General features: G+C 40.6%; 1 protein-coding gene across 3 annotated transcripts in view; it reads left to right on the plus strand.

Annotated features, from left to right (window-relative positions):
* Positions 1–998: 998 nt before the first annotated feature.
* LOC126199017 (uncharacterized) overlaps positions 999–25,732 on the plus strand; it is a 75,885-nt gene continuing 51,151 nt past the window's right edge. Inside the window, exons 1-2 of one of the 3 annotated variants that reach the window (XM_049935726.1) lie at positions 999–1,179; positions 1,366–1,631. Coding sequence is in view for 1 of the 3 variants with exons in the window: in XM_049935708.1 (XP_049791665.1) it covers positions 1,049–1,121 (73 nt within the window). In the remaining 2 variants the exon portion in view is untranslated. Of the gene's footprint in view, positions 1,632–25,732 lie in introns of all 3 variants that reach the window. The other 2 variants (XM_049935718.1, XM_049935708.1) reach the window with 2 other exon arrangements.

Here is a 25,732-nt window from a genome sequence, read left to right on the forward strand (position 1 = left end):
TTTACCAAATAGTCTCTGGAAAATTGTTTCAGAAAGACTGCAGGGTGTGTGCCTCAATTCCGCCATCACCAACTGGCCGAAGGGTGACAAACACTTGTCGGCCTCGCTTTCCAAACAAACGACTGAACTCGCCCAGCGCTTTGGACGAAAATTGGTCACTGCCCATCAGCCATTGTATTCTGCACGGACACTACCACGTGATGCTCCAGCCACATCCGAAATCGTCTGATCTCAGCTTCTTCAGCAATGAAACTTGGGTTGTTGAGGAAGACTTTTTTCCCACAGCTTTCTCTCGCCTTTTCCAGCACTGCTTCCAGAACGAGGAGGTGCGTCAGTCCCAGATCTAATCCACCTTGCGGATTAACGACAAGGATTGATGTGCCAGCCAGCCTGGATGTAGTTTTTATGCGATTTCTGACATCCCACTAGGTGAATACCAGGCTGGTATCCACGTTTCGCATCAGCTACACGATTCACAAGCATTTATAAACATTTCGCTCACTTTCACATGAATAATACTACATGCAGACTGTTGTGGTACACGCATAGCTGTCCGTATGAGGAGGTAACCGGGTGACGACACGATGGGACTATGGCTACCCCTTATGCTAACCATGGCAAATACGTTGATAACCCAGCCGACCCTGCGGGACAAAGTCACAAAAAGAATATTTTTCTCACAGTGCGTTCATTACTTCCTTTGACATTGTATAATAATCATCGCACGATTATTTTTACTGTACTGTTGTGATTTTAACAATTTATGATATCGTATTTTCTGAATTTCCTTTCACATTATAAGTCTTATTGAAATGTTTGTTTAATTTTTTAACAACCTTAATGAATTTTTTTCTTACTCGTCCTGTAACCAAGCGAATTGGGTAGCATGCTGGAATAAATAAAATAGAAGTTCTCGATTTTTCCAGATCAATCTTTAGAAGGCGCCTCATGTTCGATAGTTCGTCATTTCAATTCAGGCCAAGATAATAGGCAACCATCAGCTGCACAGCAGCAGAAGAAGCACTGTGAAAGTGTGAAGTTTGTAAACATGGAAGCTAATAAAAGGAATTTTTGTGTAGTGTCTTGTCTATGCAGTGAGTTTGCGGATTGCGAAGCAGCTGGTAACGAGACCAGACTAATCCCGAAAATGTTGAAATTTGCTAGCATTCATAACAAAAAGTAAATGCGCAGAGCCTTGGCCAAAATGAAAAATATTATAAATTTCTTAGTGTAAAAAAGAATAATAGTACGTCGCAATGCTTGCCAATCCAGCAGAATCTACACCGTAGATTTCAGGACGCTTTGTCATTCACATCTGCAAGGTGCTAAAAAACAAAAGATAGTATATTTATTCTGTGTTTCCAGGTGTTGGTGCCAAAAACAATGTGTGTGTTAATAGGCTGCGTAGGAAAGCGCTATTACGCAATTTCGTGTCCTATATTTGTTCGCGGTCAGTTATGTGTGTCAGTGCCCTTGCCTTGTACCTACTTTCCGGACAGTGCTAAAATATTAAATGGGACGTGTGTAAACACTGGCTCAGCGGAGTTTTGTTGGTTAATGCGAGTTTAATGCTAATGAATGACGTGCTACAGTGACCTCAGAAACTGGTAGTTTACATAAAATTTATAAATGTGAGTTACTTGCAGTTCAAACACTCCTTACATTTTCTTACAATAATACGCCTGTTCAGTAGTGTCAAATTTGATAAACAATTTTTCATGGCATTTTCGTTTAAGGTCAAGTAATTTCTAATTTGTTGTTCTTAGACACAACGCATAACTCTGCACTACCGTTTACGTTTGTCTGCACCTCTGCATGGAAACATGGGCGTTTGCTTTTGAGTGAAAATAACATATCTATTAATCATTCTCGTTAGTTGCCACAATAAACGACTTACCAACTGCTGCTGTTTGACACTGCATGGGAAATGTCTCCAGAAATTCTGCTTAAGAGGATTCACGTTAGAAGTATACGAGCTGTTTCGTTCCAGCTTCAAGCAAAAGGCTGTTTTGTGAACGAATATATTATTTAACACGACAGTTAACGAGATAAAGTAAGATAGCATCTCAGGGTGTGTCATGACCGGGGATGCTTTGGGCCAGCTTTTCATGTTTTCACTTGCATATTAATTAATAAAAAATATAATAAATGAATTTTAAACGTCAAAATTGAGTTTTAACCAATTAACAAAGTATAAAGAAGTAAACTGTATCAACTTTTTTAAAGATATATTTTTTTTATTTTTTCATTATTTATTAAATGTTGGAACAAAGTCACCCCAGAACTTCCTGGCAGATTAAAACTATATGCTGGACCGAGACTCGAACTCAGGACCTTTGCCTTTTGCAGGCACTCCGCTGCAGATTGAAAATCGCATTCTGGAAAGTAATCCCTGCTCAGACCTAATTTGGACCACTCACTCATTTCAATACAAATTGAATACAAATCACTCTCTAGACTACTGTAACCCCCTTACACAACAATCAGGTAATGAAATGGCAATACAAAGTATCAAAAACAATTGTTTACTTATTTAAATACCTGTAAAGAAAACAAAATTTTAGATATGATTTGAAAAACATGAGAACTTTTTTTTTTTTTCCTGTTCTACAGAATTATTTGATGCTAATTTCTAATACCAACTCAAAATCAGCCATCTCAGGAACATTAAAGTGTCATTTCATGAGCTTGGGAGGGTTGATTTTTTTTCTTCGTGTCATTCCGCTCATAAAGAAGAATGTCCTTTTTGTCAAGCCACTTCCCGGACTTTTTGGTCTTCCTCTTACCACCTACTGCAGAGTGTAACTCTCCACCATTAGGCAGAAGTCACCTTCTTTCAGGTTACATTTTAATGATTCTAGGTCCGGTGCCGGTGGTGTTTCCTTGATAGTGCCAACTTCTTCATTGAAATCTTAAGATTTACTGTCAGTTAAAGGGAGGTATGAGCCATCATCAGAAGCATTGTCATCAATTCACTTTCAGTTAAATAAAGGTGTGAGCCATCATCAGAAGCACTGTCATCAAGAAGACCGTAAGAACCAGAGTTATCTCATTCGTTTGCTAGTTCTTGCTTTCTATGTTGGGCCCCTTTTTTCGGCTTAGGTGTAGAAGTAAATGCGCCTTCAAAGTTCATTTCATTTTCACTCAATTCGTCAAACAACTTTGAACAAAAACTTTTTCCAGCTGGAACATCCATCTTCTTACACTTCTGAGTTTGCCTAGTACTTTTTGTCACATCCTTCCTTTTTTCCACAAAGTGTTGCTTGAAACTTTCTCCAATTAGATTTTTCATAGTGCTGTTGAAGTTACCATGTTGAGGCAAGCACTCCAGTACTTTGGTTCTGTCGAAAGGTATGATACCTGTTTTTTTAAATTCAGATATTGTATTTTCTTTCTTCTCTACATACAAACAGTAGACCATCTGTTTTAGCGGTTTGGGAAATTGGACCTTGGGCAAACCTGCCATTGACTTTTTTTTCCCTTCCATGAATCAATTTCTTACGCTACTCCCTTTTCATAGGGCCACAGTAGGTGACATCCAATGGTTGATTGATATGTGTCGAGTTTGGTGGCAGACACGCATACTTTACATTGTTATCCTCCCAAGCTTTTACAATTTGTAAGTTGATATGAGAACTTAAGTTGTCCCCAATCACAACCTTGACACCAGGCAGCTTTTTCGACCGAGGAAGTAAAGTGGTCATAAACCAATCTTCAAATGTTCCTGAACTGAGAACAGTTTGTATATGTTGTCAGTTATTTTGCTCTGAAAGTTATTAATATCTTACATATATGTCGAATATCTACTTTAATGCTGCCTGAATGATATAACCAGTACAGTAATGACATATTTCAAACTGGCAAATTTTTTACCTGTTGGAAAATTTGTACTTTTTAGGTTCCTGGTGGCTGGCTGCTCATCTCTACTACTCTACACCTTGACATGTTTCACTTTCCTTCAAAGTTTACTTTTTTGTTACACCTCTGGAATATGACGTGCAAGTGAATGAATCATAAGCTGCTTTCTCAAAGACCTATCTTTTTCAAATGTATGTTAGGTTTATCCTAGATTTCAAATATTCCCCTGCTTTATTGTTGAGTTTACTTCTACATATGCAATGAGAACAATGGAGTTAAAATTATTTACAAGCATGTCTTGAAAGGTGCAAATATTATGTTACATTGACTGATTACCAAACATCTTTCTTTTTCTATCATTTTTACTTCACATATACAAACTGTTTACTTTTGTACATTTTGTGCAGATGTAGTGCACAGTTAATAAGTGTTTTCAAAAGGCATGTTTATGTAGCACCAAGAGCTGCTGATGAAACAAACTTTATTTGCTACTAGTTTTGAATTGCTCTAACAATCTATATGGACACACTTCCAACCTGCTTTTTAGTACTACGTAAACAAAAATCAACTAGCCAGTTCTACAGTACACGAAGTGCACTCCATGTAGCAGCAGTTAACATAACAATGGACAGCGTACAAATGTTAGCAAAATGTATAAGTGCACATTTGTCTACCGTCTTGACTTCATTACAGGTGGGTCTCTTTAACCCTGGGATCTGAGTGATCTGTTCTGCCTTTTTAACCTTACCCATCTCTCTCTCTCTCTTTCTTTATTTCTCTTTCTCTCTCGCCCTCCCCCTCCCCCCCCCTCTCTCCTCTCCTGACTGAGGTAGAAACTATTAGTGCTGAAATGTAGGTAGTGTCTCTCTTTTACTTCTATTCTATATGTGTTTAATGGCAGAACAACGTATTTTGGCACTTGACAGCAAATGCTGTCCAGCAGTTCCATCTCGTAATTTACTAGTGTTTTTGGTAAGAGTTTTCGTTATACACAATTACATGCACATAATGTGTGATGCAAGTGATGTGACTAACAATTTATAATTATTAATGCTGCAGCAGTACTGATGCCATTGCTGTTGCTGTGGTCTTCAGTCTGAAGACTGGTTTGATGCAGCTCTCCACCGTAGTCTTACCATGAGCAAGCCTCTTAATCTCTCCATAACTATGGAAACCTACATACATTTGGACCTTCTTACTATAGTCATACCTGGGTCTCTCTCTATTCTCTCCCCACCCCCATTACACCAGTACACACTAACACTCTTCCATCCATTACAAAACTGATTCAGTACCTATTTACTCGTCGGCATTCTACTGTAGCATCACATTTCAAAAGCTTCTTTTCTTGTTTGAACTGCTTATCGTCACTTCTGTAGAAGATTACACCCCCACACATAACTTCAGAAGAGACTTCCTAACACTTAAAATTATATTCATTGGTAGCAAATTTCTCTTTTTCAGAAATACTTTTCTTGCTACTGCCAGTCTAAATTTTATAACCTCTCCACATCTGACATAGTCACTTATTTTGCTGCCCAAATAGCAAAACTCATGTACTACTTTTAGGACGCCACTTCAGAATTTCATTTCCAGAGTTTCACCTTATGTAATTTGACTCCATTCAATTACCCACGTTTTACTTTTGTTGTTGTTCTTCTTATAATCCCTTCCCAAGACAGTACTCATTCCATTCAACTATTCTTCCAAATCATTTGCCATCTCTGTCAGAATTACAATGTTGTTCTTAAACTGTAAAGTGTTTATTTCTTCTCCCTTAACTCTAATTCCCTTTCAGTTTCCTCCTTGGCTTCCCGGTGTGTCCAGTTTATTGATTGAATACAATTGGGGAGAGGCTACAATACCCTTCTCACTGCCTTCTCAATCAGCACTTCCCTTTCTTGTTCTTCGACTCTTACAAATGCAGTCTGGTTTCTATACAGGTTGTAAATAGCCTTTTGCTCCCTGTATTTTACCCTTGCTACCTTCAGAATTTCAAAGAGTTGTTGCAATCAACATTGTCAAAAGCTTTCTCTAACTCTACAAATGCTGTAAATGTAGGTTTGCCATTCTTGACTCTATCTTCCAAGGTAAGTTACAGAGTCAGTATTACCTCATATGTTCCTACATTTCTCATGAACTCAAAATGATCTTCTGTGAGGTCAACTTAACCAGCTTTTCCATTTGTTTGTAAATAATTCTTGCAAATATTTTACAACAATGACTTGTTGAACTGTTAGTTTGGTTATATTTACAACTGTCAGGATCTGCCTGCTTTGTAATAGGAATTATTACAGTATTCTTAAAATTTAAGAGTTCTTATCTGTCTCATACATCTTGCACGCCAGGTGGAATAGTTTTGGCCCAAGGATCTCAAGAATTCTGAGGGCTGTCATCTACTTCAGACACATTATTTCCACTTATTAGGACTTCCAGTGGTCTTTCAGTTTCTTCTCACAGTATCATATCACCGCTCTCATCTTCATCTAGTACTTCTTCTCTTTCTATGTAATTGTTTTCCAGTTTGTTTCCTTTATACAGGCCCTCTATGTTATGTTGTTCCAAAGCTGCCACATGGGGCAAGGGTGCACATGCACCCATGCCCCATGCACATGCCTACCTCTCATAACACCCATGTGCAGGTAGTGTACGCTACATGTCAGATGGCCATATTGCATGCAATCTACATGCGCACAGGCTGCATGGCCACCCCTGCCCCCAGCCAATCAGCCAGTGGAGCAAGTTCATGTACAGCGTGGCCTGGCTGCAAGACTGCCCACATGTCAACCATTTTTCCACTGCTGTCCAGCTGTGCCTCTGAGTTGGAACAACCTGTTCCATATATTTATTCCAACTTTCAGCCTTTCCTCCTTTGTTTTATTCTGGCTTGCCATTTGATCAGGCTTTGCATCTTAATATTCATACAGGTTCTTCTCCAAGTGTTTCTTTAATTTTCCTACAGGCAACAGTTATCTTTCCGTTAGTTATGCATACCTTGTATTTCTCGCCCAACTTTTGATTCCGTATGGACTGCTACAACAATTTTGTGCTGTCTGACGATGATCGTTATGAACAAAATAGGTAGCAGATAAAGTTTGTTTTATCAGCTTGTTGTTGTTTAAAATAACTTTCTTTACCTACATATTATATTCTCTCTGTGTTATCTCAGTTGGAAATCTATATTTTGCTACATTGATTTCTCATAATGGATGAGAGTGCAGGTTTTTCTTAATGATACCTTTACTACTCAGTTTGTCAGATTAAGTAAAGCTATCATTAACTGCCTATCAAAACAGGCAGCATAAACAAGACTAAGAAAGTTGTTAAGATTTTTTTTATTTCTACTTATTTCACACTGATTATTTTACAGACCATAAACTCATCAGGTAAAACAACAATCCGACATTCCCTAGAATTAAGTTGATGAACACACGTTATTGCATTAGAGAATCTTCCTTACTTGTAACTTTTTACTAAAATAGTAGACAATATGGTTAGTGAAATTATAGGCTAAAGTGCACTTACTGTGTCCACAATTCTTATGTTGCATTCTGTTCTTGGCAATGTAACTGCCATTAGGTATAGTTCTGAAAATGTCATTTGAACAACTTGATGTGGTTGTAATCCCAAGAAGATTTCATTGTATTTTATCATCGTGAAGCTGCATTCATATCTACAACTGTTGCTTCTTTTAATGAAATTTCAGTTGGTTACAATGTGACATTCTGCTCACATTGCAGAACAAAGATGTAGTATTTTCTTGGTGTATGTGATAATAAAGTCTTTATGCCTTCAAAATTGTTCTTTTCTTTGTATGTTCCATACCAGCATAAATTTATAATTTCTATTGAAAGGTCTAAATTGGCAGAAATCTGTCTCTGGAAAAACAAACTAAAGCTGAATGCAGAAATCTAGTAACTTTAGGACTATGTATAAAGACAATCGATTTCGCACATTAGATGTAGAAGGGAAAATGTAATGCAACATAAATATTGATCATAATAGAGGGAAACATTCCACGTGGGAAAAATATATCTAAAAACACAGATGATGTGACTTACCGAACGAAAGTGCTGGCAGGTCGATAGACACACAAACATACACACGAAATTCAAGCTTTCGCAACAAACTGTTGCCTCATCAGGAAAGAGGGAAGGGGAAGACGATGTGGGTTTTAAGGGAGAGGGTAAGGATTCATTCCAATCCCTGGAGCGGAAAGACTTACCTTAGGGGGAAAAAAGGACAGGTATACACTCGCACGCACACACATATACATCCGCACATACACAGACACAAGCAGACATTTGTAAAAGCAAAGAGTTTGCGCAGAGATGTCAGTCGAGGCGGAAGTACAGAGGCAAAGATGTTGTTGAAAGACAGGTGAGGTATGAGCGTCGGCAAATTGAAATTAGCGGAGATTGAGGCCTGGCGGATAACGAGAAGAGAGGATATACTGAAGGGCAAGTTCCCATCTCCGGAGTTCTGACAGGTTGGTGTTAGTGGGAAGTATCCAGATAACCCGGACGGTGTAACACTGTGCCAAGATGTGCTGGCCGTGCACCAAGGCATGTTTAGCCACAGGGTGATCCTCATTACCAACAAACACTGTCTGCCTGTGTCCATTCATGCGAATGGACAGTTTGTTGCTGGTCATTCCCACATAGAAAGCTTCACAGTGTAGGCAGGTCAGTTGGTAAATGACGTGGGTGCTTTCACACGTGGCTCTGCCTTTGATCGTGTACACCTTCCGGGTTACAGGACTGGAGTAGGTGGTGGTGGGAGGATGCATGGGACAGGTTTTACACCGGGGGTGGTTACAAGGGTAGGAGCCAGAGGGTAGGGAAGGTGGTTTGGGGATTTCATAGGGATGAACTAAGAGGTTATGAAGGTTAGGTGGACGGCGGAAAGACACTCTTGATGGAGTGGTGAGGATTTCATGAAGGATGGATCTCATTTCAGGTCAGGATTTGAGGAAGTCGTATCTCTGCTGGAGAGCCACATTCAGAGTCTGATCCAGTCCCGGAAAGTATCCTGTCACAAGTGGGGCACTTTTGGGGTTCTTCTGTGGGAGGTTCTGGGTTTGAGGAGATGAGGAAGTGGCTCTGGTTATTTTCTTCTGTACCAGGTCGGGAGGGTAGTTGCGGGATGCGTAAGCTGTTTTCATGTTGTTGGTGTAATGGTTCAGGGATTCCGGACTGGAGCAGATTCGTTTGCCACAAAGACCTAGGCTGTAGGGAAGGGACCGTTTGATGTGGAATGGGTGGCAGCTGTCAATCCCCAAACCACCTTCCCTACCCTCTGGCTCCTACCCTTGTAACTGCCCCCAGTGTAAAACCTGTTCCATGCACCCTCCCACCACCACCTACTCCAGTCCTGTAACCCGGAAGGTGTACACGATCAAAGGCAGAGCCACGTGTGAAAGCACCCATGTGATTTACCAACTGACCTGCCTACACTGTGAAGCTTTCTATGTGTGAATGACCAGCAACAAACTGTCCATTCGCATGAATGAACACAGGCAGACAGTGTTTGTTGGTAATGAGGATCACCCTGTGGCTAAACATGCCTTGGTGCACGGCCAGCACATCTTGGCACAGTGTTACACCGTCTGGGTTATCTGGATACTTCCCACTAACACCAACCTGTCAAAACTCCGGAGATGGGAACTTGCCCTTCAGTACATCCTCTCTTCTCGTTATCTGCCAGGCCTCAATCTCCGCTAATTTCAATTTGCCGCCACTCATACCTCACCTGTCTTTCAACAACATCTTTGCCTCTGTACTTCCGCCTCGACTGACATCTCTGCCCAAACTCTTTGCCTTTACAAATGTCTGCTTGTGTCTGTGTATGTGTGTGTGTGTGTGTGTGTGTGTGTGTGTGTGTGTGCACGCGAGTGTATACCTGTCCTTTTTTCCCCCCTAAGGTAAGTCTTTCCGCTCCCGGGATTGGAATGACTCCTTACCCTCTCCCTTAAAACCCACATAAATATTGATCAGTTATACATGGAAACGGTTACTGTATTATAGATCACTTTCTGGACTGGTAGAATTTTGCTTTTGATGCATTTCTTTATAGTCATGAAACAATAATGATAATCTGAAACTACTCTAAAAACAACTTAACTTAATCAGAACAAGAATGGTAAAGAATGTTTCTTTTAAGAAAGGATGTAGAAGGACTAACCAGATTAAGAATCTTAAACCAATTTTCCTTATCAGCAGTTCGCTCTGAGTGACATAATGGAACAGTTGTTAGATGTGAATAAGAATAAATGCTGTATAGTATCATTTAAGCATTGTAGCAGTTTACAGTATTTAAAAAATGATTACTGATCTAGAAATGTTTGTAATTCAAAAATTTTATTATCAGTATAATTGAAAAAAGGAATCCCTACATTTACAAGTATTGGGTGTTTGAATTGTCTGCAAAAGTTTATTCCATCTCCCAAATTGTCCTTTCTTTATTGCTCATACTGTTCTTAATGTTGAGAATAGATTAGATTTATTTTTTGTTCCAGCGAACTATAATGAGGAGATCCTTAAGGATTCAAATTGGATAGTAATATAAATTTCCGTCCTATATTTTCCAAGAATACATAATAAATATTTAAAAAATGAGAGAGAGTGGTGTAAGGTAACCCTCTTACAGAGTTGCTAAGCAGAATGTTCCTCTTATATGTGTAATAAATCAAGAAAAAATTAACCATTTTTTATGCAAAAGATAATAATAAACATACCACAAAGCATGTAAATGTACATTACACTGAGGTGTGCGTGATAATTCTTAAGCTACTGTAGCCAAGCACCATCAATGAGAAAGTCAGAGTACAGGAAAGAGGATCTTGCTAATCACAGGAGTACTTCAACATTATGCAGACAGTTCATAGAGACATATGCCATGCATGGATGAGGTAACACTCGAGGACACAGGATGTCCTTGTCATATCATTGTCCTTTCAGAATTTTATCAATTGGTACCAGCTGTGACCTGATGCCTCCCAACACCATGATAGGAGTAAGACAACAGCCTACGCATTGGATGGTAAATTTCTTAGTCCGGTTGCTACTAGTCTCCAGCGAAACAAGCAAGAGACACAGAGAGTTCAAGGGAGACCATTATTCATTCTCAGATGCCAGATGGAGATGTAAAGGGGTTACAGTATGCTTGGTGCACAATATGGAGATCCTCTCTTGTAGTGGTTTGGTATGGTTGACCAGAACCTTGATTATGAGTATGCCTACCCTCATGTTCCCATGACTGTCACAACCCAATGTGCCACAAATCTGGATATTGCACAATTCAACCAGCCAGCCACATGTAGACTTGCAATGAGGCCCTTTTCAAACTCTGTCAGGTGCTTCTAACACTGTCTCAAATGAGTACACAGCATCTCTGTGTCCTTCATAGTGATGACTCAACAGTGACGCTGTTCACTCCTCTTATATACCCTCCCAGGCATTGTAACAATGCTAAACACAAAAAACACTAATGTGGTGGACATTCTATTTGTCCCAGAAAATTGCAACTCTAAATCATTTACATACCTACTGATGGTGAATACATGACAATGCTGTATTGACATCCGACTATGTCTTGTGGTTGCTTCACTTTTTTCTAAGGCTGTGTGTATACATCAATGAGTTCTACTGAGAAATTCATCAGTGGTGTAGAAGTAGTTAGCCACTAGGAAGCCCGTTTGGCTCCTCTTAAACAGAAATGTATTAGTAGTCAAACTTTTTATGGCAGCTGGCAAATTATTAAAAATCTGTTTCCTAAATAATGGACACCTTTCTGGATCAAAGTAAGTGACTTTAAATCTTTGTGAAGACTATTCTTATTACTAGTATTGATTCCACAAACTATGCTGGAGTATGACAATTTTCATTAAGGAGTAAATATATTGAGAAACTCTAGTTAGCATTCTTGTTTCCCCAGTTCCTTGAACATTACTGAGTTCACAAATAAATTGTATTTTACACTTGTGGGCTCAAAAAACCTGAGATTGGTTTGATGAATTCCCCCCAAAAATATTTCTGTGTGGCGTTATGGAACAAATGTTAGCAATGCGCACTAGGTTTTTTTGTTTTAATAAAAAATTAATTTATAAATATATAATTGGATAGGCAAATATTTGCTTCACTGAGTGGCAGCAGGAAAAAACGCATACAAAAGTTAGGTAAATTTGCAAGCCTTTGGAATCAGTGCTCCTTCTTCTGGCACAAGGACTGAAGGGGAAGGAAGACAGATGAAGAAAAAAGAATTGACGAGGTTTAGGAAATGGTAAGAATTACAGAAAAGTTGTTGAGAACCCTGGGTCAGGGGAGACTTATTAGACAGTATGAGAAGGAAAGACATTGTTGAGGATTGCACTGGACTAGATCTGAAAACCAGAGAGCTTAAAGGTGGAAGATAGGGTAATAAGCAAGACAGAGATTACTGATAAAACATTGTGCAAGAGATAAGAGTGTAAAGCTAAGTACATTATATGTGGTGGAGGTGGGGTGGGTCAAATAGTTCGGAAAATGGAAGATATAGAAAACTGAAAGGGAGTGAAGAAAGGAATAATTACTGAGAAGAAATGCTGCAAAAAAATAAATTAACATAACTTAAGGCCAGTTGATTGGTAAGAACCAAGAACATGCTGTAACTCCAATTCCCACCTGCAGAGTTCTCAAGAAACTTGTGTCAGTGGAAAGAATCCAGATAGCACTTGTGGTGAAACAGGCACTGACATTATGACCATCATGCTGTAGAGCATGCCCTGCAACAGGATTTTTATGTTGGTGACGTACATCCTCTGTCTATGCCCATTCATCCTAACCATTAACTTAGTTGTAGTCATACTAATGTAGAAGACTATATAGTGTATGTGATGTATCATTTCACGGGTGGCTCTCCCTTTGATAGTACATGTTTTGTCAATTACAGGACTGGTATAGGTGGTAGTAAGAGGATGCAGAGGCAACCTTTACACTGGGGTAGGAGCCATATGATAGGGAAATGGGTGCTGAAGGAGCATAGAATTTCACCAGAATATAATGGGGCTTGGGAGGGCAATTGAAAGATATTCTGGTGTGATGGCCAAAACGTCAGACAGAATGAACCTCATTAAGGGCATGATTTTACAAAGTCATAGCTGATTAATACGTTTATGACCACAATAATACTGAGTGACAAAAGGTATATTCCTAAGTTGTTTTTTGGAGGGTTCAGCAGTATTACAATGTTATGTGATAGTCAAAAGGAAATCTGTTTTTTTAACTAGACTGGTGCGGTAAATATGCCATTGAAAGCTCAGATACAATGATAGCATATTGCTGTAAAGGGTCTGCATCTGAACACATACATTTACCTCAAATTCCAGGGCTGTACGGGAGGGAACATTTGGCATGGAATGTATGGCAGCTGTCAAAATGTAAGTACTGTTGTTTGTTCATAGGTTTAATGTGTAGCTGACCTTCAGTCAGGATGAGGTCAACAGCAACGAAAATGACATGGGGTTCAGAACAGGACCACAAGAAATTTAATTATTATTATTTTTGTATCCAGGACAGTACAATAAAATTATTTACAAAATCAAATATATCTCCAATATATACTCAGGATTTTATATAAGTCAAATTGGTTTTGAGGCCTAGAAACTGCTAGAACATTTGCTGCAACCAGGTCATCAAGTGCGAAGGATTCAGGCAGACCCAAGAGATGTGCATCATGTTGGGATTCTGCGCATTCGCAGGCTGAATCTCCAGAAATGTACCCCCATCATTTTAAGTTTTGTTTGCACCGTGTCAATCCGGTCCGCAGTCTGTTCAGATTCTTCGACGTCTGATAGTGTAGTTGGAAACCAGCAGCAGGCTCTTCCTGTAGGGTTTGGCTATTATTTCCAATTATTTTGTCCCACCACAGCTCAATTTGGCGAGTGGAAGGTGAAGAAGTAATTGCTTCAGTTGTTTGCAGGAAACACTTTCTGGGCTTCAGCCTTGAAAACTGTGCTTCACTTCCAGACATGGGGTGCCTGGGATTGTTTTCCTGTTTTTTCTTTTCAATTTCTGCCACTGTTCTTTGTCTTATCTGTGGGGGTGCTCTGCCTGCCAGTTGGTAGATTTTGTTGACTGGAGTTGGTCATAGGCAACCTGTCATGATGCGGCCTGTCTCGTTGAGAGCGGTATCAACATGCCCGGTGTGTGCAGAGTTCTGCCAGACTGGCGCCGCATATTCAGCTGTCGAGGAACATAAAGCTAGGACAGATGTGCATAGGACATTTGGTTGAGCTCCCCATGAGCTATTAGTGAACTTGTGTATTACATTATTTTGGCTGCAGACTTTAAGCTTTGTTTTCCCGCAGTGACCTTTGAAAGTGAATGCTAGGTCAAGCTTTACTCCGAGGTATGTAGGGGTGTATGTATGTTGCAATTGCATTCCCCTTCAATTTATATCCAGTTTTCTTCTAGCTTGTCTGTTTCTCAAGTGGAACGCGCACACCTGTGTTTTGGATGGGTTAGGCTTTAGGTGGTGGTGGTTATAGAATTTTGTCAGGTCTTCGGGGCTGCAGTATGTTTCATTTCCACCTCTTCAAATGTACGTCCTTGTGCTGCAACAGCTGTATCATCGGCATAGATTAAAGATCTTGTATCTGTCGCAACAGGTTGGTCATTGGTGTAGATATTGTACAGCAGTGGTGCCAGCACACTGCCTTGGGGGAGACCATTCTTCTGTATTCTCCGTCGGCTTCTCTTGTTGTTCAGGATGATGAAAAACTGGCTGTTTTGAAGTAAATGTTGGGTGAACTACATTAGTCGATAGTCCTAGGTGATTGTATAAATCTTCCTTATGAGCTGGTTGTGATTTACTGTATCATACGCTGCTGTTATGTCCACAAATGCCACACCTGTAATTGGCCCTCTCCATGTGCTGAGTTAGGTTGAGGATCTGGCCACAACATGATTTTCCGGCTGAAATCCTACCTGTTGTTTGATTAGGCTCTGGTCTACATAAGCTGATATGTGGTTCAAGATCATTCTTTCCAACATTTTGCATAGATGACATAGAAGAGAGACTGGTTGAAAGTTATTGGGATCTGTCGAATCTTTCCCAGGTTTCAGTTAGGCTGCCACTTTTGCTTTACGCCAGATTTTTGGTATCTTTAGTTGAGAAATGAAGTTGTTAATTAGATTTAAAATCCACCTTTTAGTGTCTGGGTTGAACCTCTTTATTTGTTCTACTGGTAGATCATCCAATCCTGGAATGTTGTTATTCTTCATGCAACACATGGTATCCTCTAGCTCTGTTAATGTGAAAGGGCAGGCAATAAAATCATTTTCTTCGGCATATCTTTGTAATTTGGTTTTATTGCGAGAATGTATTTAAAAAAAAAAAATAACAGGTCATCCTTACCATGAGTCCATATGGCAAAGATGTCATTAATATATCTAAACCAAACCAGTGGGTAAAGGCTTATGGATCCCAGGAAAGCTCCCTCCAAGTGGCCTTCGAAAAGAAAGGAGCCATCCTGGTTCCGACTGCAATGCCTCGTATCTGTTTTTATGTGTTCCCCTCAAAGATAAAGTAGTTGTCCATAAGTATAAAGTTGATTAAGGTGAGCAGGAAGGATGTCATAGGTTTGGAATCAGTTGGGAGCTGACTGACATAATGTTTAGCAGCAGACAGACCAAGTACCTGGAGATGTTGGTACTTAGGGAGGTGGCGTCAATGGTGACAAGCAAGGTGTGTGGTGAGCGTGGGACAGACACAGGTTTCATCCGATGTAGGAAAATGTTGGAGACTTTAATATATGAGGGAGTCTTGGTGCTATAGATTGCACAGGTGTTGCTCAACAAAGGGAGACATACATGCGTTGGATGCATTGGTCCCAGCAACCATGGGACAGCCAGGGTGATTGAGTTTGTGGATCTTAAGAATAAGTTAAATGATGGGAGTGTGTGGTTTGGGTGGGGTAAGAAGTTCTGTGGATTGAGGTGTTACTCCTTGTAAGAGACCGAGGTTTCAAGGAGGGACTGTAGGTCAGTTTGTATCACAAGGATGAGATCTTGCTGTACGTAAAGGTGTCGGAGAGCTGGCGTGATCCTCACTTACATACTCCAGTCGGTCAGGTACCACAGTGGTAGATTCCTTATCTGCCGGGAGGATAATAATGGAGTCATCAGTTTTTAGGGAACAAAGAGCCAGGAGTTCTGCTGAGGACAGGTTAGAGTAATGCTGTAGGAATCTGAGAAAGAGTTGTGAAGCAATACTGGATGTTAGAAATTCTTGTAAGGCTTGTAATGGGTGATTTTAAGGTAGTAGTGGTGGATCAAGTTGGGATTGTCACCGGAACTGTGCAAGGCAGGGTTCAATGTGAGGTTTGCTGTTGGAAAGATTTTGGGATCAGGTTGCAGAGTGACATTTCCAGTTCATATTATGTTGAAGAAAAGCAGGTCTGTCGCCAAAGCAGCATGATTAAATGCAGGTTTAGGACTGAAAGAAAACTCTTGTATAAGCCTGGGGAAAGTGCCTTAGACAAGAGGTAGAGAACACTGTGTCATTGTGCCTTCTTCTTGTGATTATGAGTGGTCATTGCTCTGAAAAGCAGTAGTGGGGGCTGCAGGATGTTAAGAAAGTTGGCCAAGCTTGGTTTGTAGGCCAGGGTGATGGTTGGTGGTATGCCTGTTTAGGGAGCTGGAGAGGGACAGGAAGTGAAACATCACTTGGGACTGGCAGGGTTTGATGTTGAGATTGAATGGGCTTTGGTTGGAGGAGTTGGTGGCAAAGAAGTTTTTCCCCTGTACAGAGTGGGAGGAGAGTAGATCTTTCAAGGTCTTTCACAGGTCCAATATGGTTAAACCTGGGAATAGGGCTGAATGTGATGCCTTTGGGTAGTACTGAAACTTCCATAGGCTGTCTGCCACCCGCATCCCTAGGTGGCCCACAGACAGCTCTACATTCTCCGACAAGCTGCTAAATGCTTCTCCCAACACCCTCCTGCCTCTCTCCATACCTCTCCCTACCCCTCATCCCCACCTCACCCCAATATACCATCAGCCAGGAAAGAGCTGCCAGACTACTGAGCACAATGTAGGGAGACATGTGAGTGCATGTGTGTTTGTTTGTGTGCATGTTTTTCCTACAAGTTGAAAAAGGAAGTGCATTCCAAAAGCTAGCCAAGCTATGTACCTTTTATTTGTGTACCTATCGATGATTCAGCACTCCTGCCTTTTGGCGAGTCATCACCCTTATCCCTAAATAATTCGTAATTCTCAATCAGAACTTTCTGTACATTATTATACTGCCTAGTGGCTCCTTTCCATCCAAACTACATGTCGTTCGTCCTTTGTTACTGTCTCCTATATTTAGCTTCCCTGTGTTGTCCATCTGTTTCTTTCTCTCACATTTCTTCCCTCTCACCTTTATGACACACTCCATACCAGCCACAACACATGTGGTTGTACGTGACTTTTGTTACACCTTTTAGTACCCTGTTCTAAGCAAAGAAGGGAAAGCAGAAAGGTGGAAGCAGTATATAGAGGGTCTATACTAGGGCAATGTTCTTGAGGACAATATTATGGAAATGGAAGAGGATGTAGATGAAGATGAAATGGGAGATATGATACTGCATGAAGAGTTTGACAGAGCACTAAAAGGTCTAAGTCAAAACAAGGCCCCGGGGGTAGACAACATTCCATTAGAACTAATGACAGTCTTGGGAGAGCCAGTCCTGACAAAACTCTACCATCTGGTGAGCAAGATGTATGAGACAGGCGAAATACCCTCAGACCTCAAGAAGAATATAATAATTCCAATCCCAAAGAAAGCAGGTGTTGACAGATGTGAAAATTACCGAACTATCAGTTTAATAAGCCATGGCTGCAAAATACTATCACAAATTCCTTACAGACGAATGGAAAAACTGGTAGAAGCCGACCTCAGGGAAGATCGGTTTGGATTCTGTAGAAATGTTGGAACACGTGAGGCAATACTGACCCTACGACATATCTTAGAAAATAGATTAAGGAAAGGCAATTCTACATTTCTAGCATTTGTAGACTTAGAGAAAGCTTTTGACAATGTTGACTGGAATACTCTCTTTCAAATGATGAAGGTGTCAGGGGTAAAATACAGGGAGTGAAAGGCTATTTACAATTTGTACAGAAACTAGATGGCAGTTATAAGAGTCGAGGGACATGAAAGGGAAGCAGTGGTTTGGAAGGGAGTGAGACAGGGTTGTAGCCTATCCCCGGTGTTATTCAATCTGTATATTGAGCTAGCAGTAAAGGAAACAAAAGAAAAATTTGGCATAGGAATTAAAATCCATGGAGAAGAAATTAAAACTTTGAGGTTCACCGATGACATTGTAATTCTGTCAGAGACAGCACAGGACCTTGGAAGAGCTGCTGAACGGAATGGATAGTGCCTTGAAAGGAGGATATAAGATGAACATCAACAAAAGCAAAACGAGGATAATGGAATGTAGTCGATTTAAATCGGGTGATGCTGAGGGTATTAGATTAGGAAATGAGATGCTTAAAGTAGTAAATGAGTTTTGCTATTTGGGGAGCAAAATAACTGAGGATAGTCGGAGTAGAGGAGATATAAAATGTAGTCTGGCAATGGCAAGGAAAGCGTTTCTGAAGAAGAGAAATTTGTTAGCATCAAGTATAGACTTAAGTGTCAGGAAGTCATTTCTGAAAGTGTTTGTATGGAGTGTAGCCATGTATGGAAGTGAAACATGGACGATAAATAGTTTAGACAAAAGAGAATAGAAGCTTTCAAAATGTGGTGCTACAGAAGGATGCTGAAGAAGGGATCAGTTGGTAGGACATGTTCTGAGGCATCAAGGGATCACCAATTTAGTATCGGAGGGCAGTGCGGAGGGTAAAAATCGTAGAGGGAGACCAAGAGATGAATACACTAAGCAGATTCAGAAGGATGTAAGTTGCAGTAGGTACTGGGAGATGAAGAAGCTTGCACAGGATAGAGTAGCATGGAAAGCTGCATCAGTGACAATACTAGCCCCTACCCCCAGCACAATTCCTTTCACCCATCAACATTATTCAACTCCCTCTACAATTTCCGTACCCCTAGCCAAAACACTGCCCTGTGTGCTGTTCCTTAAATGCAGCTTAAGTCATGGAATTCCTCAACAGTCCAACCATAAAAATCCCTATTTCTGGATCCCACCCCTCCTTCCACAATGACCTTCATCTCTTCATATTCTGCTAGTCCATTTCCCTCACAAACCTGGTTCTACAAACACACATCTCCATGGCACAGGCATCCCTGAACCACCTCTAGTTCCTCCATAAAATACTGTTACTATACAGTCCCCACTACCTACATCTCGTCACCCAAATTGAAATACTGACACTCCAACACCTAGAAGAACATTCCAAACATCACCTCCACAAGTTATCCAGCCTGCTGAAATCCTGCTTCTGCCTTTGGGCACTAGCTTCCAACCCCCATCCTATTCACAATGTTCCCCTTTGTCGACCCCTCATAGCACCCAGACCCTGCCTGGCTGACCTTTTCAACCTACCACATCCTCCAAAACCCCCTATCAACACTCGACAAAAACAAGAACTCAAACAATCCCAGAACACTGTTGTCAACCTCTCTACCATAATCCTCAGCACGGCAGATGTTTCAGTCCAACCGAAAGGCCTCACATTAAACTCTGCTCCCAGCTTTAACCATGTTGGACTAATGAAAGACCTACTCCCCTTCTTCCTCCCTCTACAGTGGAAACACTTCTTTCCCACCAACCCCTCCAAGCGAATACAATCCATTTCTGAAACTTCACCCTTCCTTTCCCAGTTCATGTCACCATCCAGCTGTGACCCTCCCACTCCCAACTAACCATCCCCTGGTCACCTTCCAGGAATTCCTAACTTCCAACCTGGTCTCACTATCCTTCCACAGGTTCCTCCCTAAGGACAACAGCATTTTAACAGAAGAAAGGACTATCCTACACAACATAAAAATGGATCCTGACCTGATCATCCTACCGGTAGACAAAGGTTCCACCACTGTTGTGATGAACTGGAGTGCCTTTGCCAGTTGCCCAACACCTCCATCTACAGCCCGCACACCCTCTTTCTACATGCTCCCCAAAATCCAAAAACCTAACAATTTTGGGTGCACTATTGTTGTTGGGTACAGTGCCCCCATCAAAGGAATCTTAGCCATTGTTGATCAGAGTCTCCAACCAATTGTCCAAAACCTAGCCACCCACATAAAATATACCAATCACTTCCTGCACTGTCACCACCATCACCACACCTTACCTGCCTGATCCTTATTCATCACTGTTGATGCAGCCTCCCTATACATCAACACCCCTCATTTCATGGCCTTGCTACAATTGAACAATACCTCTCCCAACACCCAGCAGATTCCAAATCCACCACTCCATTTCTTATACACTTAACCAACTACATCCTAACCCATAACTGCTTCACCTTTTAAGGGAAGTTGTACAAATAAATTCGTGGCACAGGCATGGACATCCGCGTAGCACCCTCCTATACCAACCTCTTCATAGGCCACCTAGAGGAAACATTCCTACATTCCTAAAACACCAAACCCCTGGTCTAGTTCAGGTTTATTGATGGCATCTTTGTAATATGGACTCAAGGCCAGGACACCTTATCCTCATTCCTCCAGAACCTCAACACCTCTCCCATCCAGTTCACCTGGTTCTCCTCCACCCATCATGCAAAAGCTCGGATTAGGGGCAAATGAGGAAGGAAATGGGCATTGCTCTTTCAAAGAAACCATCACAGCATTTGCCTGAAGCAATTTAGGTAAGTCACGGAAAACCTAAATCAGGATGGCCAGACACAGGTTAGAACTGCTGTCCTCCCAAAAGCGAGTCCAGTGTTCTAACCACTGTGCCACCTCACTTGGTTGTGTGTAGTCTACAAATGCAATTATTTGAGACATTTCTTCTAACTCTCAACAAAATAGTGTGGAATCCTATAATTTTGGGGAAAAATGCCTACAGTGAACCTGCAAGTTATCATTTTGAATGTATACTGTAATGTTTAAAACTCTACCATTTCTGTACCAGAAGTAGAAGAGTAACTGAGAAATAAAACATTATATGACCCATACCTATCAAAACATTTGTGTTTGTTTCATTCTTTCTTATACTTTGCTGATGATGGCTCTATGTATTAAGGAACACCTCTGACTATCCTCTTTTTTTAATGAGATTAACTTAATCACTATCCCTCTAGCCAACTTAATCACTATCCCTCTAGCCAATGTAACATTATTTTGAAACTAATACTACTCATCATACAAGAAGTTATAATTATTAAAACAACATTAAATATTGCATTTTTCCGGAATCTGTACAGGCACGGGTGGTTTCATATTATGACCACCTGCGTAATAATGCATTGGTCCACTTTCGGAATGTAGCACTGCAGTGAATCTGCGTGGCAGGCATTTGACAAGTCCTTGGTAGTTTCTGCAGTTATGTGACACAAGATGTCTATACACATCACGCAATTCTCGTAAATTAAAGGCCAGTGGTTCGTGGGTGCGGAGCTGATTCCCAATAGTGCTCCAGATATGTTCTGTCAGGTTCTGATCAGGCAAATGTTTGGCCAAGACATCAATTTGAGCTCACTACAATGCTCCTCAGACCACTGCAGCTTAATTCTAGACTTGAACATGAACATGAACATTACACTGCTGGAAGATGACATCACTGTCAGGGAAGACATCAACTGTGATGCAAGTGGGTCACAATAATGTTTACATAGTCCACATCTGTCATAGTGCCTTTGTTTGCTACCACGTACCCCAGGTTAATGTTGCCCATAGCGTAATATTGTCCCAACTGGCTAGTGTCCATGGCATGATGCATATGCCAAGTAGCCCTTCACCTGGATGATGATGTATCTGGACATGACCAATGACCTGGTGTAACAAGAAATGTGATTCATCTGACTAATCAACATGTTTACACTGGCCCCTGATCCTGTGCCCACTGCAGCTGTAATTGATTATGTCTTTGGGTCAATGTGGAAGCACATAGGAGTTGTCTACTTTGGAGGCCTATGGTCAACCATGTGCACTCCAAAATGATCTGCTCCAAATTTCTTGTACCTGCACCAGTATTACACTCTATCATCAGATCTGCCACCTATCCTGCTTTACAGAGTGAGCAAGCCTCTGAACCTCACATTCTGTGATTAGTTATGGACATCTAACACATTTTCACCTACTCGTGGTATCACTGACCTTCAACTCCTTCCCATAGATGCTCACGACAGTAACATATAAATAGCCAACCAGCTTCACTGTTTCTGAGATGCTCATTCCCAGGCACTGCCTTTTGTCAAAGTCGCTTGTGGCTCATTCATTAGAGAATGATTCCTCATTTGTCTCTGCTCTGCTTGTATACTTTCCTTACCATATTACATACCTGCAAGCCACTAGGTGGCATCCTGTCTCATGACGGGGAGTTGTATTAATGTTGTGACTCATCAGTGCATATTATAATAAATACAGATAAATTTTGTGTATTGTATCTGTGCCCATGTCTGCTCTACACATTACGATGTCAGGTGTTATAAAATGGATCAGGTTGATTTCAACAATAAACTTCCTGTTTATATTCGAGTTGCAGGTATTTTGCACAATTTTATCCTTAAAAAGCATGGCAAGTGCATGTTAAAGGTCAGTAAGTGTTTGAGGGGGTGTGATAAATGTCAAAAACTATACAAAGCATTAGTTCGGTCTTGTAAATAGTTAAAGTTGTAACACAAAATATTTTTCTCCTGGAGCTTCTAGACTCTTCCAGCGAAATTGGTCATTTTAATGTAGTACGATTATGTAACCCCATATCACCTAATGCATGAAATAGAATAGGAAGTGTCACATAATCTTCTTCTGTAACAGCATCAAAGGCAACCAGGTATATTTTAAAAGCTTGCTTCTACAATTTCCGTCGTTGTTGTGTTGCTGTTGTTTTAAGATTGGCTTGATGCAACTCTCCAGGCTACTCTATACTGTGCAAGCCTCTTCATCTCCAAGTAATTACTGCAACCTACATCCTTCTGCATCTGCTTAGTGTATTCATCTCTTGGTCTCCCTCTATGATTTTTACCCTCCACGCTTCCCTTCAATACTTAATTATTGATACCTTGAAGCCTCAGAACATGTCCCACCAACTGATCCCTTCTTTTAGTTAAGTTGTGCCACAAATTCCTCTTCTCCACAATTCTATTCAGCACCTCCTCATTAGTTACATGATCTACCATCTAATCTTCAGCATTCTTCTGTAGCATCACATTTCGAAAGCATCTATTCTCTTCTTGTCTAAACTATTTATCATCCATGTTTCACTTCCATACATGGCTACACTCCATACAAATACTTTCAGAAAAGACTTCCTAACATGTAAATCTATACTTGATGTTAACAAATTTCTCTTCTTCATAAACCTTTTTCTTGCCATCACCAGTCTAGATTTTATATCCTTTCTACTTTGACCATCATCAGTTATTTTGCTGTCCAAGTAGCAAAATTAATCTACTACTGTAAGCATCTCATTTCCAATCTAATTCCCTCAGCATCACCTGATTTAATTCAGCTACATTCCATTATTCTCATTTTGCTTTTGTTGATGTTCATCTTATATCCTTCTTTCAAGACACTGTCCATTCTGTTCCACTGCTCTTCCAAGACCTTTGCTGTCTCTGACAGAATTAGAATGTCATAGGCAAACATAACATTTTATTTCTTCTCCTTGAACTTTAATTTCTACTCCAAATTTTTCTTTGGTTCCCCAAACTGCTTGCTCAGCGTACAGATTGAAAAACATTGGGGATAGGCTACAACCCTGTCTCTCTCTCTCTCTTCTCAACCACTGCCCTTCGACTCTCATAACTGTCTCTGTTTTTCTGTACAAATTGTAAATAGCCTTTTGCTCCCTGTACAAGGTGTACAACTTTGCTTCTGCCGTTTTTTCCCCAACATTTGAGGCATTAATGAAACAAATTGGTTACACATGTATCATTCAAAGTATTTTCCATCGCTGGCCACTACTTTCTCCCATCTTTCAGGCAGTGTATGAATCCTGCGTCAAAAAAATTGTTCATCTTCTGCAGCGATCCATGAATCGATCTAATTTGTGTCTTCTTCATGAGATCGGAAGTGTTGGTCAGCCAGGCCATGTGCCATTGATCTAAACAGGTGATAGTCAGAGGGAGCAATGTCTGGAGAATACAGTGGGTGGCGTAGGACTTCCCATTTTAACGTTTCCAAGTACATTTTGACCTCTTTTGCAACGTGGGGTCGAGCGTTGTCGTGCTGCTAAATCACTTTATCATGCCTCTCACTGTATTGTGGCCGTTTGTCTTTTAATGCTCTGCTCATATGCATTAATTGCATTTGATAATGAGCACCTGTGATTGTTTCACTTGGTTTTAACACCTCACAGTACAAGGCGCCAAGCTGGTCTCACCAAATGCAGAGCATGATCTTGGAGCCGTGAATATTTGGTTTGGCTGTTGATGTGGAAGTATGGCCATGATATCCCCATGATTTTTTGCATTTGGGGTTATTGTAATGAACCCATTTTTCATCCCCAGTCACAATGCAATGCAGAAATCCCTTCTGTTTTTTCCTCTGAAGCAACTGTTCACAAAAACACACGAATGTCGTTCAATGTCTCTTGGTTTCAGCTCATACGGGACCCAAGTTCCTTCTTTCTAAATCATACCCTTAGCCTTAAGATATTTTGAAATGGCTTACTATGTTGCTCCCACTAATTGTGCCAGTTCTTCTTGAGTTTGACGTGAGTCTTCACTCAGCAATGTCTCCAATTCTGCATCTTCGAAAACATTCTCTCTTCCACCACTATGCCAGTCTATGACATTAAAATCACCATTCTTGAAGCATTGAAACCACTCATGACATGTTCTTTCACTAATATCATCCTTACCATACTTACTTGAGAGCATTCGATGAGACTCAGCCTCTGTTTTCTTCATATTGAAACAAAACAGTAACACCTCCCGCAAATGACGAGAATTAGGCTCGTAAACTGACATTTTCAATCAAGAACAACTTTATGATGCAGACATGAATCGACTAATGTTTGAGTGAGATTATGTTGACTGAGGTCCAAGCTAACTGCCTGATGTCTGTGATCTGTTTCGTTTGACCGCTACTTACCGTTGTCGCCACCTATTGGCAAACAGGGAAAGCAAAGTTGTACACTTTGTATCTTACCTCTGCCATCTTAAGACTTTGAAAGAGTGAGTTTCAGTCAGCATTGTCAAAAGCTTTCTCCAAGTCTGCAAATGCAATAGATGTTGGTTTGCCTTTCCTTAACTTATCTTCTATGAGACGTCGTAGGGTTATTATTGCTATGTGTGTTCCTACATTTCTCCATAATCAAAACTGATTTTCCTGAGGTCAGCTTCTACCAGTTTTTCCATTTGTCTGGAAAGAATTTGTGTTAGTATTTTGCAACTGTGACTTATTAAACTGATAGTTCAGTAATTTTCACACCTACCATCAGCTGCTTTCTTTGGAATTGGTATTATTATATACTCCTTGAAGTCTGAGGGTATTTCACCTGTCTGATACATCTTGCTCACCAGATGGAAGTGTTTTGTCATGGATGGCTATTCCAAGGCTATCAGTAGTTCTAACAGAATGTTGTCTGTTCCTGGAGCCTTGTTTTCACTTAGGTCTCTCACTGCCCTGTCAAATTCTTCACACAGTATCATATCTCCCATCTAATCTTCATCTACATCCTCTTCCATTCCCATAATATTGCCCTCAAAGCATCTCCCTGCTATAGACACATTATATACTCCTTTCACCTTTCTGCTTCCCCTTCTGTGGTTAGGCC

Source organism: Schistocerca nitens, chromosome 1 (genome assembly GCF_023898315.1).
Source record: "Schistocerca nitens isolate TAMUIC-IGC-003100 chromosome 1, iqSchNite1.1, whole genome shotgun sequence".
Taxonomy (NCBI): domain Eukaryota; kingdom Metazoa; phylum Arthropoda; class Insecta; order Orthoptera; family Acrididae; genus Schistocerca; species Schistocerca nitens.